The sequence below is a fragment of the Bufo bufo genome, chromosome 3 (assembly GCF_905171765.1).
Source record: "Bufo bufo chromosome 3, aBufBuf1.1, whole genome shotgun sequence".
NCBI lineage: Eukaryota > Metazoa > Chordata > Amphibia > Anura > Bufonidae > Bufo > Bufo bufo.
Window position 1 is genome coordinate 292,869,681 of NC_053391.1, and position 20,536 is coordinate 292,890,216.

At 42.7% G+C, this 20,536-nt stretch overlaps 1 protein-coding gene across 1 annotated transcript in view; it reads left to right on the top strand.

Annotated features, from left to right (window-relative positions):
* The window catches only part of ACACA (acetyl-CoA carboxylase alpha), a 993,014-nt gene that overhangs the window by 637,991 nt on the left and 334,487 nt on the right, over positions 1-20,536 (top strand). The window contains exons 40-41 of the mRNA XM_040424192.1: positions 5,757-5,903; positions 16,177-16,446. Of these exons, the coding sequence (XP_040280126.1) occupies positions 5,757-5,903; positions 16,177-16,446 (417 nt within the window). The remainder of the gene's footprint in view (positions 1-5,756; positions 5,904-16,176; positions 16,447-20,536) is intronic.

The following is a 20,536-nucleotide window of genomic DNA, read 5'->3' on the forward strand; positions in this document are numbered from 1 at the left end:
TAAAGGGAACCTGTCACTGGGATTTTGGGTATAGAGCTGAGAACATGGGTTGCTAGATGGCCTCTAGCACTTCCGCAATACCCAGTCCCCATATCTCTCTGTGGTTTTATTGTGATTTTATACATATGGAAATTAACAGAAAAGAGTCATATCTTACTTGTGTGACCAGAGAAGAATCATATTTTCAAGCTCTGACTCATCTCAGGTTAATTTGCATATGTATCAAATCGTTTTTTTTTACACAATAAAAGCACACAGAGCTATGGGGACTGGGTATTGCGCATGTGCTAGTGGCCATCTAGCAACCCACGTCCTCAGCTCTATACCCAAAATATGGTGACAGGTTCCCTTTAAGCAACATTCTGTTGGAAATAAAATAAAAAAAAATATTTTCACAGTCAAGTGAAATTCTGTGAAATGTTTGTTGGGTCAGTGTATTCACTTCACTCCTCAAGGAATTGATCGAGGGGTTCAGTTTCCAAAATGGGTTCACTTTTTTCGAGTTTCCTATCTAGCGGTCTTCAAATGTGACATTGCACCCAAAAACCATTCCAGCAATATCTGCTCTCCAAAAACAATATTGCGCAGCTTTCCTGCTGTGTGCCCTTACAGCAGCTTAGGACCACATATGGGGTGTTTCTGTAAACTGTAGAATCCAGGTAACACATATTGAGGTTTGTTTTGCTGTTAACCCTTGCTGTGTTACAGGAAAAAATTATAATAAAAAAAAATCTGCACAAAAAAATAAAAGAATTTCACCTCCATTTTGCTTTAATTACTGTGGAAGACCTAAATGGTTAACAAAGTTTGTAACATATGTTTTTAATAAATTGAGGGGTGTAGTTACTAAAATGCATATATTTTTAGGTGGTTTCTATTATGTAAGCCACTTCTTACATAATTGGAATTATGGAATTGGTCCTTAACCTCCTGCCGTCACACTAACGCCGATAGGCGTCAGTGCGGCGGCTCTCTCAGGTCTCAGCGACGCCAATAGGCGTAATCTCGTGAGACCCGAGATTTCCTGTGAACGCGCGCTCCTGTGAGCGCGCATTCACAGGATCGGGAGGTAAACGAGTTGAACTACAGCCTGCCAGCAGCGATCATTCGCTGGCAGGCTGTAGATGCGATTTTTTTAACCCCAGAAAAATATATTAGACGCTGTTTTGTTAACAGCGTCTGATATACCTGCTACCTGGTCCTCTGGTGGTCCCTTTTGCTTGGATCGACCACCAGAGGACACAGGCAGTTCTGTAAGTAGCACCAAGCACCACACTACACTACACCACCCCTGTCACTTATTAACCCCTTATTAACCCCTGATCACCCCATATAGACTCCCTGATCACCCCCCTGTCATTGATCATCCCCCTGTAAGGCTCCATTCAGACGTCCGTATGTGTTTTGCGGATCCGCGGATCCGCAAAACACGGACACCGGCAATGTGCTTTCCGCATTTTGCAGATCCGCACATTGCCAGAACTATATAGAAAATGCCTTTTCTTGTCCGCAATTGCGGACAAGTATAGGACATGTTCTATATTTTTGCGGAACGGAAGTGCGGACCCAGAAGTGCAGATCCGCAATTCCGGATCCGAGCGGGACAAAGTCTGTCCCCATAGAAATGAAAGGGTCCGGAATTCCGTTCCGCAAAATGCGGAACAGAATTGCGGACGTGTGAATGGGGCCTAAGGGTCCCTTATCACCGCCAGTTAGTTAGCTACTTGTTAGGTAGTTAGCGCCCACCGCACCGCAGTCACTGATTAGTTGCTGATTAGCGTCATCGCTGTCGCTAATCAGCACTAGTACTATATAGTATCTGTTAGTGATCAAGACTGATCGCAATCAGATCTATATCAGTACATTAGGGTCACCTTAGGCTCTACAAAAAACGCAGTGTTCGCCCGATCAGGCCTGATCTTGTGCGCACACTTGCGTTCAGTCCGCCCCACCGCAGTGACAGAAATGTATTTTTTCTGATCACTGCAAAAACACCGTAAAATCGCTGCGGCGCTATAAAGATCACTTTTAAGCTTTTTGGATCTTTATTAGCGATCGCAGCTTTTTTTTTTTTTTTTTGCACATTTTTTGGCAGAGATTTTTTCATCCACATTGATCGATGCGAATGAAGGAATCTGTGCCGTTCATTTTTTCTTTCAGCCCAGAGGCTGAACGGAAAAAAAAAATCTCATTACCCGTATGCTCAATATAAGGCCTCATGCACACGACCGTGCCGTTTTTTGCGGTCCGCAAACCGCGGATCCACAAAAAACGCGGTTTGGGCGCCCGTGTTGACTTCCGCAATTTGCGGAATGGAACGGGCGCCGGCAATATAAATGCCTATTCTTGTCCGCAATGCGCGGACAAGAATATGACATGTTATATTTTTTTAGCGGGGCCGCGGAACGGAGCCTCGGATGCGGACAGCACACGAAGTGCTGTCCGCATCTTTTGCGGCCCCATTGAAATGAATGGGTCCGCATCCGAGCCGCCAAAACGGCGGCTCGGATGCGGACCCAAACAACGGTTGTGTGCATGAGGCCTAAGGAGAATAGCAGAAACTCCTAATGCTGGCCATACATGTAATGATTGCGGAGACCCTCAAATGCCAGGGCAGTACAAACACCCCACAAATGACCCCATTTTGGAAAGAAGACACCCCAAGGTATTCGCTGAGGGGCATATTGAGTCCATGAAAGATTGAACTTTTTTTCACAAGTTAGCGGAAAGGGAGACTTTGTGAGAAAAAAATAAATAAATCAATTTCCGCTAACTTGTGCCAAAAAAAAAAAATCTTCTATAAACTCGCCATGCCCCTCACGGAATACCTTGGGGGGTCTTCTTTCCAAAATGGGGTCACATGTGGGGTATTTATACTGCCCTGGCATTTTAGGGGCTCTAAAGTGTGAGAAGAAGTCTGGAATCCAAATGCGTAAAAATGCCCTCCTAAAAGGTACTCGTTGGACTTTCAGCCCCTTTGCGTATCTTGGCTGCAAAAAAGTGTCACTCATGTGGTATCGCCGTACTCAGGAGAAGTAGGGCAATGTGTTTTGGGGTGTATTTTTACATATTCCCATGCTGGGTGAGAGAAATATCTCTGTAAATTGACAACTTTGTATAAAAAAATTGAAAAAGTTGTCATTTACAGAGATATACCCATACTGTGTGTGAGAAATATCTCTGTAAATGACAACTTTTTCAATTTTTTTATACAAAGTTGTCAATTTACAGAGATATTTCTCTCACCCAGCATGGGTATATGTAAAAATACACCCCAAAACACATTGCCCTACTTCTTCGGAGTACGGCGATACCACATGTGTGACACTTTTTTGCAGCCTAGGTGCGCAAAGGGGCCCAAATTCTAATGAGTACCTTTAGGATTTCACAGGGCATTTTTACGCATTTGGATTCCAAACTACTTCTCACGCTTTAGGGCCCCTAAAATACCCCACAATTGACCCCATTTTAGAAAGAAGACACCCCAAGTTATTCCGTGAGGGGCATGGCGAGTTCATGTAAAATTTTATTTTTTGTTACAAGTTAGTGGAATATGAGACTTTGTAAGAAAAAAAATATATATATTTTTCCGCTAACTTGTGGCAAAAAAAAAAATCTTCTATGAACTCGCCATGCCCCTCACGGAATACCTTGGGGTGTCTTCTTTCCAAAATGGGGTCACTTGTAGGGTATTTATACTGCCCTGGCATTTTAGGGGCCATAAAGCGTGAGAAGTAGTTTGGAATCCAAATGCGTAAAAATGCCCTGTGAAATCCTAAAGGTACTCATTAGAATTTGGGCCCCTTTGCGCACCTAGGCTGCAAAAAAGTGTCACACATCGGTGAGGTATCGCCGTACTCAGAAGAAGTAGGGCAATGTGTGAGAAATATCTCTGTAAATGACAACTTTTAAAAAAAAAATTATACAAAGTTGTCAATTTACAGAGATATTTCTCTCACCCAGCATGGGTATATGTAAAAATACACGCCAAAACACATTGCCCTACTTCTTCTGAGTACGGCGATACCACATGTGTGACACTTTTCTGCAGCCTAGGTCCGTACAGGGGCCGAAAGTCCAACGAGTACCTTTAGGCTTTACAGGGTTGCTCACAATTTAGCCCCGCCCAAAATGCCAGAACAGTAAACACACCCCACAAATGACCCCATTTCGGAAAGTAGACACCCCAAGGTATTCACTGAGGGGCATAGTGAGTCCGTGGGAGATTTATTTATTTTTTTGCCAGAAGTTAGCAGAAATGGAAACTTTATTTTTTTTTCCTCAGAAAGTGTAATTTTCCGCTAACTTGTGAAAAAAAAAAAATCATACATGAACTCACCATGCCCCTCCGCGAATACTTTGGGGTGTCTTCTTTCTAAAATGGGGTCATTTGGGGGGTATTTATACTATCCTGGCATTCTAGCACCTCAAGAAACATGACAGGTGCTCAGAAAGTCAGAGCTGCTTCAAAATGCAGAAATTCACATTTTTGTACCATAGTTTGTAAACGCTATAACTTTTGCGCAAACCAATAAATATACACTTATTGGATTTTTTTTTTATCAAAGACATGTAGCACAATAAATTCTGACACAAACTTGTATAGAAATGTAATTATATTTGAACAATTTTACCAGAAAATGTAAAAATACGCTTTTTTTTGAGAAAATTGCGGTCTATTTTGATTAATATAAGAAAAAAAGAAAAATGTCAGCAGCAATCAAATACCACCAAAAGAAAGCTGTATTTGTGAGAAGAAAAGGAGGTAAAATTCATTTGGGTGCCAAGTTGCATGACCAAGCAATAAACCGTTAAAGTTGTGAAGTGCCGATTTGTAAAAAAGGGCCTGGTCACTAGGGGGTATAAACCTGTGGTCCTTAAGTGGTTAAAAACTGTTCTTGAAAATATAAAAAATTGCTTCCAAAATTCAAAGCCTTCTAACATCCTAAAAAATATTAAATGACATTACTAAAAATATGTCATATGGTAGAAATATGGGGAATGTTAATTAACCACCTAACTGTTATGCCCGAGCTCAACTTGGGCTGTAGTGCATTTTGAGTTGTGCGCCAACAAGATTTACTGCAGACACATAAAAAATCTACATTAACAAATTTTTGGGAGGGTTTTTCCCATTTTAATGTGACTGTTAGGAGGTTTAGGCCCCTTGCAGACAAGTGTGTGTCACGCTGCGAGTCCGCAGCGCAGCCCCCTGCCTGAACTGCCGGGTTCGCATAGCATTCTATTGATTTATGATGCTATGTAACCCTTACAGTTCTGGAATGTATTAGATGACACTTACATAATGCTGTCACTGTTATCCAATACATTCCAGACCTCTAAGGGTTATATAGCATCATAAATCAATATAACGCTATGCGACCTCGTCAGTGCTAGGAGTTCAGGACGTTAGCTGCGCTGCAGACTCGCAGCGTGACACACGCTCGTCTGCAAGGGGCCTAAGAACTATTTTGCGAGGAATCACTATTTGTCTTAAAGTCTGAGAAATTAAAATTTCTGAAATTGCTAATTTTTTATGCATAAAGGTAAATCATATCAACTAAATTCACCACTAACATGAACTACAATGTGTCATGAGAAAACATTCTTAGAATGGCTTGGATCATTAAAAGCATTCCAGAGGTATTACCAGATAAAGTGACACATGTCGGATTTAAAAAATGGGGCTTCGGCATTTGGTCCAAACTGGCTTTGCGGAAAAGGGTTAATACTAGTATATGTTTATTTACACACAGGCTTTAATCAAGCTTTGGGAGTCAATGGATGCAAGTGCCTATATTCCAAAGTGTCCCCTGCCTTCTGATGTTCTAATTTATACTGAGCTTGTTCTGGATGACCAGGGTCAGTTGGTACACATGAACAGGCTGCCCGGGGGAAATGAGGTAATTATTTGCTTTTCTTTTATATTTCAACGTTTTTATTTTGTTTACATATTAATTTTTGTTTTCTTTATAATAATCAAGGTAAAAAGAGAAATGACCTTTAACTTTCATAACAGTTCATATACATGTCATATTTATTTTAATAAAATCCACTTGAAATCCACGTTAATCAACATGAAATACACATCCATTAGTTGAAGAATAATAACCACATCATCCCAAAATATTTATGAGCAGACATACTGTACCTGATCCATGGAGTCCAAATTTTATCAAATTTGTGAAATGTTATCTAAAATCTTATGCACACAAATGTATTTTTTCTCTGCATCCGATCTGCACTTTTTGCGAGTCAGATGCGGACCCATTCACTCCAATGTGGTCGAAAAAGATGTGGACCACACACCGCGTGCTGTCCGTATCCGTATGTCCGTTCTGTGGTGTCCACGAAAATATAGAACATGTCCTATTCTTATCCTTCTTATCCGCATTACGGACAAGGATAGGACTATTCTATTATGGCCCGGACGTTACGTTTCACAAAATGCATCTCAAAGCAGGCTACTATTGCATGCATGACCCTTAAAGAAATATCAACCACAGCCTTTGTGATTGAGCTATAGTAATGTGGGCAGCCAGGAACATATAAAAAAATCATTTTGCAGCACAGCACAGTGAATTTCGACAAAGGAAATGTCTGACAGCTTGATCTGTAGCTCTTATCTCTACAATTTTGAGTTCATAAACACTCATTTAAGCTGAATCCCTATTAAATTTATAATTCGCTTAAAGGGATTATGCGATAATTGATGTAAAAAAAAAAAAAAAAGAAAAGAAAAATCAGACATCATATAGTACATGGCAATACCTTTGTAACAAAGCTAGAACCAGCCCTTTAGGTTTGGAGATCTCCATATTCACTGCTCCAATTGTTCTGCTAGATTATCTTCAGCCTGCCAGCTCAGGGGACATGTCCTTTGGAGATAAATTATTAGAATGGTCGTCCCACATTTCATTATGACTGAGATATATCAACTATGTGCTAGTTTTTTTTGGACAGGAACAGTGAAGCAATTTGAGGATTTTGTAAAGGAATAAATGATGTTCTTGGACTTAACTATCATTAAGACGGACGATAGCAAAATTCACACTAGCCTCTTCCGCAAAAAGACGGCCACAAACAGCCTGTTACATTGGGACAGCTGCCGTCCTCTCCCTCTGAAAAGAGGGATTCCGAAGGGGCAGTACCTTTGTGTACGCTGCAACTGTTCCTCCGTTGCAGATTTTAATTTGAAAGCCAGGGACTTGGCGAATAGATTTCTTAAACGCGGATACCCACATAAAACTATTGCATCGGCATATCAACACTCATTGGCATGCACACGTGAATTTCTTTTAAACCCCAGAGATAAACAATCAGACAATGAGCAGATTCATTTAATAGCAACGTTTGATGCAGCCAATGGAGCAATTCGGGATATTCTGCGCAGACACTGGAGGGTCTTAAAAATGGACAAGGGTGTTGAACGTCTGGTTGGTGATTAACCAGCTATCGCCTACCGCAGAGGACGCAATTTAAAGGCCCGTTTAGTTCACAGTTTTTTCAGACGTCAAGCTCTATCACATGGTTGATGTCACGAGGGTATCAAGAGCCACGTCTGACTCCGTTATACCCGGGGTCAGGAAGTCGCAGCGGGTGGCTGTGCGCTCTATATCTAAAGATCACGTTGTTTTTTAGTGATTGTTTTCTGTGTTTGCCTTGCTATCCTTTTTGTCTCTCTCAGGGATCCGTAGCTTCTCCTCCTCAGCTGTTTCTTGTCTGCCACTCCCTACCTCCTTATATTCTCCCCTCACACTTCTCTAGTTGCCAGTTATAGAGCTTCCTGCCTGGACATCTATACTGACCCACTGGAGTGGTGAATCCTGCTTGTCGTTTCTGAGTGCTACCCTCCGGATCCCTGTTGGGCTTATTGTTGTCTCCTGTTGTCGCCCACCTGGGAATATATGTTGAGTCTGTGTTGTCTGTCCTCCCCTTGGTGTTTTCCCTTAGAGTTAGTGGTGCGGACTAGTGTTCCCATCGCCCTGTTCACTACCTAGGGCTCAGCTCAGGGAAAGCCAGGGCTTTAGGCACGTGATCGGCGTACGGGTGAGGAACCCGTCTAGGGACGTCAGGGCAGCCAGGTGCCACCCGCCAGGTGAGTCAGGGGTCACCATCTTCCCTCTCACTTGGGCAGGGCCTTCCTCGTTCCCTCCCTCTGTGTCACGTATGTGATAGCCACGCCGACCGTGATATTATAACTGGCCATTACTTTTTGAGAAAAAAATAAAAATAAAAAATTTATATAATTTTTTATTTGTTGTTTTTTTTTCTCTCTCTACTTAGAATCCAATATGGATCCTATTGATGCCTTGGCAGAACAGCTTCAAAGCCTGTCTTTGGAGGTGGCAGGATTGAAGGCGTCTGTTCTCCAACAACAGCAGCAAATGCAGCAGACCGCACCCCCAGCGGTTGCTATGGGTAACCAGATTGTCACTGAACCCAAGGTTGCTCTTCCCGACAGATTTTCTGGGGGAAGGGACAAATTTGCGACGTTCCGTGAGGCCTGCAAATTATATTTTAAGTTGCGCCCTTACTCCTCAGGTCATGAAGAACAGCGGGTAGGGATTGTCATTTCCCTGCTTCAGGGGGATCCGCAATCCTGGGCGTTCTCGTTACCCCCTGGTTCTCAGGCTCTTCGGTCAGTGGAGGGATTTTTTGGGGCTTTGGGTCTCATATATGATGACCCTGACCGAGTCGCCCTGGCTGAGTCGAAGTTACGGAGACTCCTACAGGGAGATCGGTCAGCAGAGGAATATTGCTCAGAGTTCCGTAGGTGGGCTACGGATACTCAGTGGAACGACCCGGCTCTCAGGAGTCAGTTCTGCTCTGGGTTATCTGAAAGGGTTAAGGATGCACTGGCGCTGTATGAGACCCCCCTTTCGCTTGATGCTGTTATGTCCCTCTCTATCAGAATAGATAGACGTCTTAGGGAGAGATCGAAAATTCCGGAGCAATTGGTTACCTCTCCCAAGCAACAGTCAGCCTGTACTGACTTAGATGAGCCTATGCAGCTAGGCGGAACTTCTCGTCAGGTCCGTCCTCCCGAGGTTCGCCGTAGGGGGGGGGCTTGTTTTTTTCTGTGGGGGGAGGGGTCATTTCATTAATGTCTGTCCCTCCTTTCTCAAAAACAAAAGACCGTCGGAAAACTACTAACCCCGGGCTGTGCGGAGGATGTCAGCCGGGGGGTATACGTTTCCTCCATACAAACATCTCAATTTGTGTTACCAGCGGTCATTATTTTTGGTGTTAAGACGGAGTCTATTTCTGTTTTTCTAGACAGTGGAGCAGAAGTAAACTTGATTGATGCCCATTTTGCCCGCACTATGGGTTTGTCTCTCTGTACGCTGCAGAGACCTATTCCCGTATTCGCTATAGATTCTGCTCCTCTGTCTCAGAGAAACCTCACCCACATTGTTCGTAATTTACACCTTCGGGTAGGGGACCACCATAATGAGTGTCTTTCATGTTACGTTCTGGAGGGCCTTCCCTCTCCGGTGGTATTGGGTCTTCCCTGGTTGATAGCGCACAATCCAGTGGTGGATTGGCAGGCCAGGGAGATTTTGGAGTGGAGTGAGCATTGCAGAGAGAATTGCTTAAATAACAATTGCTTAATCGCCTCCATAGCTTCCCTACCTACATTTATTTCGGACTTTGAGGACGTTTTTTCTGAAAAGGGTTGTCAGAAACTACCACCTCATCGTCCTTATGATTGCCCGGTTAACCTGATTCCCGGGGCAAAATTACCCAAGTCCAGGTTGTATAATCTTTCGGGTCCCGAGAGACAAGCCATGAAAGATTATATCTCCGAGAGTCTGGCTAAGGGACACATCAGACCCTCTTCTTCACCCGTGGCTGCAGGGTTTTTCTTTGTTAAAAAGAAAGATGGGGGCCTGCGTCCTTGCTTATATTTCCGTGAGTTAAACCAGATAACCATCCGTGACCCATACCCTCTTCCTCTCATTCCTGACCTTTTTAATCAGATTGCGGGTGCTAAGTGGTTCTCCAAACTTGATCTTAGGGGGGCCTACAATCTGATTCGTATCAGGGAAGGGGATGAGTGGAAGACAGCTTTTAACACCCCTGAGGGGCATTATGAAAATCTAGTTATGCCTTTCGGTCTGACCAATGCCCCTGCTGTCTTCCAACATTTCGTTAATGATATTTTTAGTCATCTCATCGGCAGGTTTGTAGTCATATACCTAGATGATATCTTAATTTATTCGGCTGATCTGAAAACACATGAGGTGCATGTCAGGCAAGTACTGCAGGTCCTACGGACGAATAAATTATATGCGAAAATTGAAAAATGTGTCTTCGCTGTTCAGGAATTACAGTTCCTGGGATATCTATTATCTGCTTCAGGTTTCCGCATGGATCCTGGGAAGGTCCAGGCAATTTTAGATTGGGATCTTCCTGAGAACCTTAAAGCCCTACAACGGTTTTTGGGTTTCGCTAATTTCTATAGAAAGTTCATTAAAAATTATTCAGTGATCGTTAAACCCCTTACCGACATGACTAGGAAGGGGACGGATTTTTCCAAATGGTCTGTCGCCGCTAAAGATGCATTTTCCTCTCTAAAGGAGAGGTTTACCTCGGCACCTGTTCTAATTCAACCTGATGTCTCCCAGCCTTTTATTGTCGAGGTAGATGCGTCAGAGGTGGGAGTGGGAGCTGTATTGTCTCAGGGTCCGTCTCCTGGCAAATGGCGTCCTTGCGCTTTCTTTTCCAAAAAATTATCTTCTGCGGAGAAGAATTATGATATTGGAAATAGGGAACTGTTGGCGATTAAACTGGCGCTTGAAGAGTGGCGTCACTTCTTAGAGGGAGCAATCCACCCCGTCACGGTGATTACGGATCACAAGAACCTTCTGTACCTAGAATCGGCTAAGCGTCTCACCCCTAGACAAGCTAGGTGGTCGCTATTCTTTACCAGATTTAACTTTGTAATCACCTATCGTCCTGGGGCAAAAAATACCAAGGCAGACGCATTATCTCGTAGTTTCCCTGGAGGGGGTAATGTTTGTGATCCGGTACCTATTTTACAAAGAGGAGTGGTTGTCTCTGCTGTACACTCTGTTCTAGAGGGAAAGGTGTTAGAGGCTCAGGGGGACGCCCCGGCCTCTTGCCCCTCAGAGAAATTGTTTGTACCGTTAAACCTGCGTCTTGAATTATTAAAAGAACATCATAATTCGGCACTTGCTGGACACCCGGGTAGTAAAGCAACCTTGGAGCTTTTATCTCGTCGTTTTTGGTGGCCAAGGTTGCGTCAGGATGTAATGGATTTCGTGTCTACTTGTTCTACTTGTGCACGCGCGAAAGTCTCTCATACACGTCCAGCAGGGTCTTTATTGCCACTTTTCATCCCCAATAGGCCATGGACACATCTGTCAATGGATTTCATCACTGACTTACCGTTGTCGGCGGGTAAAACAGTTATCTTGGTAGTAGTAGACAGGTTTAGCAAAATGGTACACTTTATTGCGCTACCCGCACTTCCTAATGCTAAAACTCTCGCTCAGGTGTTTATCAGTGAAATCGTGAAGCTTCACGGGGTCCCTTCCGATGTGGTTTCGGATCGGGGAACCCAGTTTATTTCTAAGTTTTGGAAAGCTTTTTGTTCCCGTTTGGGGGTTCACTTGTCCTTTTCCTCAGCTTTCCATCCTCAGTCGAATGGACAGACTGAGCGTACCAACCAAAACCTAGAAACATATTTAAGGTGTTTTGTGTCTGAAAACCAAGAGTTGTGGTCATCATATTTACCGTTAGCTGAGTTTGCCATAAATAATCATTATCAGGAGTCCACTGGCAAGTCACCATTCCTTGGTGCATACGGTTTTCATCCCCAATTTTGTACTTTCAAAGAGGGGGGGTCTTCTGGGGTTCCCGAAGAGGAAAGGTTTTCTTCATCTCTTTCATCGGTATGGCAGAAGGTGCAAGTTAACTTGAAAAAGATGAGTGGTAAATATAAATGCATGGCCGATAAGAAACGGTCGCCAGGTCCGGACCTAGGAGTGAATGACTATGTGTGGTTGTCTACTAGGAATATTAAGTTGAAGGTTCCTTCTTGGAAACTGGGTCCTAGGTTCATTGGTCCTTATAAAATAGTAGCCGTTATTAACCCTGTGGCTTTTCGCCTGGAGCTACCTCAGACTTTTAAGATCTATAACGTCTTCCATAAATCGTTACTCAAGAAGTATGTTCCACCTCTAGAACCATCGCCGCTGCCACCTCCTCCTGTCATTGTGGCTGGTAATCTGGAGTTTCAAATAGCCAGAATTGTTGATTCTCGTCGGGTCCGCCGCTCTCTTCAGTATCTGGTGCATTGGAGGGGTTATGGTCCCGAGGAAAGAATGTGGGTTCCAGCGTCAGAGGTAAACGCCAACAGGTTAATTCAGACTTTCCATGCCTCTCATCCGGAGAGACCTGGTCCTGAGTGTCCGGAGGCCCCTCGTGAAAGGGGGGGGTACTGTCACGAGGGTATCAAGAGCCACGTCTGACTCCGTTATACCCGGGGTCAGGAAGTCGCAGCGGGTGGCTGCGCGCTCTATATCTAAAGATCACGTTGTTTTTTAGTGATTGTTTTCTGTGTTTGCCTTGCTATCCTTTTTGTCTCTCTCAGGGATCCGTAGCTTCTCCTCCTCAGCTGTTTCTTGTCTGCCACTCCCTACCTCCTTATATTCTCCCCTCACACTTCTCTAGTTGCCAGTTATAGAGCTTCCTGCCTGGACATCTATACTGACCCACTGGAGTGGTGAATCCTGCTTGTCGTTTCTGAGTGCTACCCTCCGGATCCCTGTTGGGCTTATTGTTGTCTCCTGTTGTCGCCCACCTGGGAATATATGTTGAGTCTGTGTTGTCTGTCCTCCCCTTGGTGTTTTCCCTTAGAGTTAGTGGTGCGGACTAGTGTTCCCATCGCCCTGTTCACTACCTAGGGCTCAGCTCAGGGAAAGCCAGGGCTTTAGGCACGTGATCGGCGTACGGGTGAGGAACCCGTCTAGGGACGTCAGGGCAGCCAGGTGCCAGCCGTCAGGTGAGTCAGGGGTCACTATCTTCCCTCTCACTTGGGCAGGGCCTTCCTCGTTCCCTCCCTCTGTGTCACGTATGTGATAGCCACGCCGACCGTGATAGTTGAATAATCCAAGGCACTTTCAGATGTAGTGGTTGTGTGGCGTGTGAATTTATTAAATTGGGTGCCACTTTTGTGAGCACAGCCACAGCTAAATCTTTCAATATTCGGTGCTTTGTTACCTGTAGATCCTCTGGCCTAGTCTATCTGGCTACCTGCATATGCAGCCTACAGTATGTCGGCAAAACGATTCCCGAATTTCGACATAGAATTGGGGAACACATAAATGACATCAAGAAAGTTGCCGACACCCCCAATTGCACGTCATATTAATTAACATCATGCCGGCGATATGCGTTCTATTTCCTTTCAAGTAATAGAAATTGTGAGACCGTCCCCAAGAGGTAGAAACTATGACCAACGTGTCCTTCAGAAAGAAGCCCAATGGACTTTCAAATTGAATACAGTTTGTTCATTGGGACTTAACGATCATATCTCCTATGCATGTTTTATTGATAGATAGCCTTTTTTACGTATAAGGTATCTACATTGCACCCTATAGGATGATGTTTGATACTCCATATTGATCATATATAATTTCAATCTCCTTGTTTTACTCTGGTGTACATTTAATACCCTTAATCCAAGATTCAACTGCTGCTTGTCGGATTATGTTTAATCTTGGTAAAGGTATCCTATTTCTCGGATTTTCATTTTATGGTTTATTTTCTTTTAATCGTACAATGGTCAGAAATCCTATACTTACACCATGCACTTTACAGTTTGTGATTGATGGTTTTTGATATTCGAGAAGATGTATATCTGTATCCTCTTTGGGTACAGTGTTTGTACCTCTGCTTTATAGCATTGCGCTCCCTATTTATTTAATTATGGCCTTTGAGTGGCGATCAGTAGTGCCGATATATTATTACTGTTACTGCTAGTTTTGCTGTCCTCTGTCCCTGTCTGCTGGCCACACTGTTACCTGCCTATTTGTCCCTGTTACGATGTATTCACTGCCGGTGGATGAGGGACTTACAGTGCGCCGTCTTTTGTTCCCTCCTTCTAGTGTCTCATTGGCTGTTCGTCCTCCACCCGCCCCGATGGGTGTGTCTCACCTCCCTTTATATTTTGGAGGTTTCTGGAGCTGCTCACGGTCGCCACAGTGCCAATAAGCTGTCACGCTACACCAGTGTGACAGTGTTTGCTGATGTTTATCCACTACGAGCTCTTTTTGCTTGTTTAAAAATTGCTCCTGATGATTCTGATATGATGAGACGCGTTGAGCGTTAAATACAGCACATGGGAGCGGTAGTTAGTGGAGGGCAGGAGGCTTAGAGGTCTGAGAGTATTTGAAGCGGTGATAAATAATCACCACTCACGACATCACATTATATGGGTCAGACTCCTTAGCTGGCAGATATCTATCAGTAATGATAGACCGACCAAACGGTCTTTCACACCTAACTAACCCAGGACACAGTTGCCTCCGACCCTGTAATAATCATTTTAATTGTTGCACTTTGTATTCGACCTGGCAATCACCAATTGAGTTGACACATTAGGCAACAATTTTCTGTGTTTATTTGTATGTGTGTTGACACAATCCCCTATTTTTAATAGCTTTAATAAAGTTTATTAGTTTTAGCGCCTCACCTTTCCGTGATATTATGACATGTCCTTTCTGTTGCGGTTCTCCCCCTGTAACTGCCACAGCTTCTAACAGAACATATGGTTGGTGGCAGTTGAAGATTCAAACTGAGCACGTTGAACCAACTCGGTGAGATGGAAAAGAACAAACAGCAGGTGGTGCTATACAGATACATTTTATTCAATAGCTCACTGGTTTTACTGAATTTTATTTACATGCAATTACAAAAGCATTCAGCTCCGGGTGCTGGTTTGAAAAATGTAGAATGTTCTGTGACACAACCCCTTTAAATGAGTGTTTATGAGCAGGGGTTCAATACCGGAAAAAAAAGCTTCAGTTTTGTCCTAATGCATTCTGAATGGAAAGCATTACATTCAGTATGCATCAGGATGTCTTAAGTTCAGTCACTTTTACAGTAATTGGCTGGAGAAAATACCACAGCCGACATTATTTTCCATTAAAATGTATTAATGCCGAATCCGATACCAAGTGTTCCGGAAAAACTGACCCAGTTTCCCGGTCTGCGCATGCACAGACCTTTTAAAAATGTAAAAAAAATATTAAATTACCAGATCTGGCTCCGGTATGTCAATGCATTTGTCAAACGGATCTGCATCCGGATCTGGAAACAAATGGTATGCGTTTGCACACAGATTGCCGGATTCCTCTAACGCTAGTGTGAAAGTACCTTTAGCCCACAATGAGTGCATTATTTAAAAAAGCTTACCAATGTGTCTTAGTACTTAAAGTACGTTTTATGCATGTAGGCAGGCCGATATAAACATTGAAGAGGCAGCAATTCTCACATTGGTGCCATGGCCCTTCAAACAGCTGATCAGCCGGGAGCCAAGAGTTGGACCACTACCAATCTGATATTGGTGTCCTATCATGAGGATAGGCAGTCAATATTCTAAACCCCTTTAAATTACAGTTGAAATATAGGATAGTGTATGGCAGGTATATTTGTCTTTTTTAAAGTGCACCTAAACTTTAGAAAAACTTGATTAAAAGCTATTCTAAATGACATGAAATAAATTTGTGTTGATTTTAAGTTCAGGTGTCTATCGTGCTTTGAAATCTTCACACTTGTAAGGTGCTTACATGTCAGTGGTGTGACATAGCACATATATGCCTGGCTTTAGCAGATATGTGTGCTCCTGCATGTGTTTACTGTGACCCCAGTGGAATCTGTACACTGTCAGCAGTGCACAAGTGTGTGGATTTCAAGGCGCGATTGACACCTGAATGTCTGAGGTGTCTATTTGGCATTTGAAAACGTGAAAAACAATGTAAAGTAAATTTCAGAAATGACTTTCATGTCATTTAGAATACTTTTTAAGAAAGTTTTTCAAAAAATTGGGTACACTTTACATTTACATCATTTCCCTGTTTGCACTGGAAAGTAGATATATGCAAATGTATAATTATAAAAATATTGAATGTTATTTTTCGACAGATTGGAATGGTGGCATGGAAAATGACTTTGAAATCTCCAGAATATCCAGATGGCAGAGATATTGTTGTAATAGGGAATGACATTACATACAGAATCGGGTCGTTTGGTCCTCAGGAGGATCTGTTGTATTTGAGAGCCTCAGAGCTCTCCAGATCACAAGGGATTCCACGTATATATGTTGCAGCAAACAGTGGTGCAAGAATAGGTTTGGCTGAAGAGATACGACACATGTTCCATGTTGCGTGGGAAGATGCTTCAGATCCTTATAAAGTGAGTTTCTGTGTGTATGTTAGCATGCAGTGTAAAATAAACCTGCCTACATTATTTTCCCATTCACCCTGATCACCTCATACTTGCTCTAATTTTAGAGGGGTTTGTTTATGTTGAATTATGTGTCTAAAATCCTACTAAAATTGAGTTGTCATTTAGTCAAGTGAGTCTACCACAAGCCTGTCTATGCTTAAAGAAGGGAATAGTGCAGGCTTACATCTGCTCTTTAATAATATGCCACTGTTTTAAGACCAGATAAAAAGTGAAAACATTAGTGTTTCAGGTGACTTTACAGAATGAACTGTTGTGCGTGTACATAATGAATAATAGTATTTCTAGCCAATATGTCTAGTATTCTTAAAGGGGTTGGCTGGCCTAGGAGTCAATGGTTGCAATCTGTGACCACTTAAAAAACAAAAACAAACAAAAAAATATATAACTCGCCTGTCTGTGGTCCCGCCATTCCCGTGCTGCGGCCCTGTTGGACTGGAAAGCGGCTTGGTCCCATGACTGTTCGGCTAATATTAGCCTTAGCAGTCACATGCTAGTACAGCATGTCTGTAGCAGTGATATACCATAGTAGCATGTATGACCACTGAGTCCAGTGATTAGCAGCAGTGACAAGACCAAGCCACTTTTGGGGCCAGAAGTGGCAGGGAACAAATAGGCAGTGGTGCAGAATTGGTGTTTTAAATTGGCCACATGTTCTGACCTTTTGGGGTTGTATGCTTCCAGGTTAGATAACCCCTTTAATTTTATAGCAGTAGACTCCATCCCTCATTGTTAGTTTTCACTGCAGCCTGCTCCAGAGGGCAGGGGTGAAGTAGCAATGATGTTGTCTCCTATACACAGCACTAAAGGAACAGGTCAGTTGACCCTTTACCCCTGTCTCGATTGATCATATTTATGGAAGCACCAGCAGCAGTATGGAGGAAATTATGCAGCATTAATGAGCTGGATTTAGGTAGTAGTAGAAGCACCAAAAGTCTTTGTATGTGTCTGTGTCTCCCTGTCTCCGCAGCTGCTTCTCCCTCACCTCTCATTAGATATCTATGCGCTATGCTTGTAACAGGACCTGTGAGTGTACTGAAAGTTTGTCTCATCTCTGCCTCTCTGAAGACATATTTTACTAGTGAATTGAGAGTTCAGTGCAGGATGCATGGGGGATGAAAAGAGTTTGATACTTGGAGTATTTTTTAACCACTTAAGGACCACAGGTTTATACCCCCCTAAAGACCAGGCCCTTTTTTACAAATCGGCACTACACTACTTTCACCGTTTATTGCTCGGTCATGCAACTTACCACCCAAATGAATTTTACCTCCTTTTCTTCTCACTAATAGAGCTTTCATTTGGTGGTATTTCATTGCTGCTGACATTTTTACTTTTTTTGTTATTAATCGAAATTTAACGATTTTTTTGCAAAAAAATGACATTTTTCACTTTCAGTTGTAAAATTTTGCAAAAAAAACGAGATCCATATAGAAATTTTGCTCTAAATTTATAGTTCTACATGTCTTTGATAAAAAAAAAATGTTTGGGTAAAAAAAAAATGGTTTGGGTAAAAGTTATAGCGTTTACAAACTATGGTACAAAAATGTGAATTTCCGCTTTTTGAAGCAGCTCTGACTTTCTGAGCACCTGTCATGTTTCCTGAGGTTCTACAATGGCCAGACAGTACAAACACCCCACAAATGACCCCATTTCGGAAAGTACACACCCTAAGGTATTCGCTGATGGGCATAGTGAGTTCATAGAACTTTTTATTTTTTGTCACAAGTTAGCGGAAAATGATGATTTTTTTTTTTTTTTTTTTTTCTTACAAAGTCTCATATTCCACTAACTTGTGACAAAAAATAAAAACTTCTATGAACTCACTATGCCCATCACGAAATACCTTGGGGTCTCTTCTTTCCAAAATGGGGTCACTTGTGGGGTAGTTATACTGCCCTGGCATTCTAGGGGCCCAAATGTGTGGTAAGGAGTTTGAAATCAAATTCTGTAAAAAATGACCTGTGAAATCCGAAAGGTGCTCTTTGGAATATGGGCCCCTTTGCCCACCTAGGCTGCAAAAAAGTGTCACACATCTGGTATCTCTGTATTCAGGAGAAGTTGAGGAATGTGTTTTGGGGTGTCTTTTTACATATACCCATGCTGGGTGGGATAAATATCTTGGTCAAATGCCAACTTTGTATAAAAAAATGGGAAAAGTTGTCTTTTGCCAAGATATTTCTCTCACCCAGCATGGGTATATGTAAAATGACACCCCAAAACACATTCCCCACCTTCTCCTGAGTACGGCAATACCAGATGTGTGACACTCTTTTGCAGCCTAGGTGGGCAAAGGGGCCCATATTCCAAAGAGCACCTTTCGGATTTCACAGGTCATTTGTTACAGAATTTGATTTCAAACTCCTTACCACACATTCGGGCCCCTAGAATGCCAGGGCAGTATAACTACCCCACAAGTGACCCCATTTTGGAAAGAAGACACCCCAAGGTATTCCGTGAGGGGCATGGCAAGTTCCTAGAATTTTTTATTTTTTGTCACAAGTTAGTGGAAAATGATGATTTTTTTTTTTTTTTTTTTTTTCATACAAAGTCTCATATTCCACTAACTTGTGACAAAAAATAAAAACTTCCATGAACTCACTATGCCCATCAGCGAATACCTTGGGGTCTCTTCTTTCCAAAATGGGGTCACTTGTGGGGTAGTTATACTGCCCTGGCATTCTAGGGGCCCGAATGTGTGGTAAGGAGTTTGAAATCAAATTCTGCAAAAAATGACCAGTGAAATCCGAAAGGTGCTCTTTGGAATATGGGCCCCTTTGCCCACCTAGGCTGCAAAAACGTGTCACACATCTGGTATCTCTGTATTCAGGAGAAGTTGAGGAATGTGTTTTGGGGTGTCTTTTTACATATACCCATGCTGGGTGAGATAAATATCTTGGTCAAATGCCAACTTTGTATAAAAAAAATGGGAAAAGTTGTCTTTTGCCAAGATATTTCTCTCACCCAGCATGGGTATATGTAAAATGACACCCCAAAACACATTCCCCACCTTCTCCTGAGTACGGGGATACCAGATGTGTGACACGTTTTTGCAGCCTAGGTGGGCAAAGGGGCCCATATTCCAAAGAGCACCTTTCGGATTTCACAGGTCATTTTTTACAGAATTTGATTTCAAACTCCTTACCACACATTTGGGCCCCTAGAATGCCAGGGCAGTATAACTACCCCACAAGTGACCCCATTTTGGAAAGAAGAGACCCCAAGGTATTCGCTGATGGGCATAGTGAGTTCATGGAAGTTTTTATTTTTTGTCACAAGTTAGTGGAATATGAGACTTTGTATGAAAAAAAAAAAAAAAAAAAAAATCATCATTTTCCACTAACTTGTGACAAAAAATAAAAAATTCTAGGAACTCGCCATGCCCCTCACGGAATACCTTGGGGTGTCTTCTTTCCAAAATGGGGTCACTTGTTGGGTAGTTATACTGCCCTGGCATTTTCCAGGGGCACTAATGTGTGGTAAGTAGGTAAATGACCTGTGAAATCCTAAAGGTGCTCTTTGGAATGTGGGCCCCTTTGCCCACCTAGGCTGCAAAAAAGTGTCACACATGTGGTATCGCCGTATTCAGGAGAAGTTGGGGAATGTGTTTTGGGGTGTCATTTTACATATACCCATGCTGGGTGAGAGAAATATCTTGGCAAAAGACAACTTTTCCCATTTTTTTATACAAAGTTGGCATTTGACCAAGATATTTCTCTCACCCAGCATGGGTATATGTAAAATGACACCCCAAAACACATTCCCCAACTTCTCCTGAGTACGGCGATACCAGATGTGTGACACTTTTTTGCAGCCTAGATGCGCAAAGGTGCCCAAATTCCTTTTAGGAGGGCATTTTTAGACATTTGGATACCAGACTTCTTCTCACGCTTTGGGGCCCCTAGAATGCCAGGGCAGTATAAATACCCCACATGTGACCCCATTTTGGAAAGAAGACACCCCAAGGTATTCAATGAGGGGCATGGCGAGTTCATAGAAATTTTTTTTTTTTGGCACAAGTTAGCGGAAATTGATATTT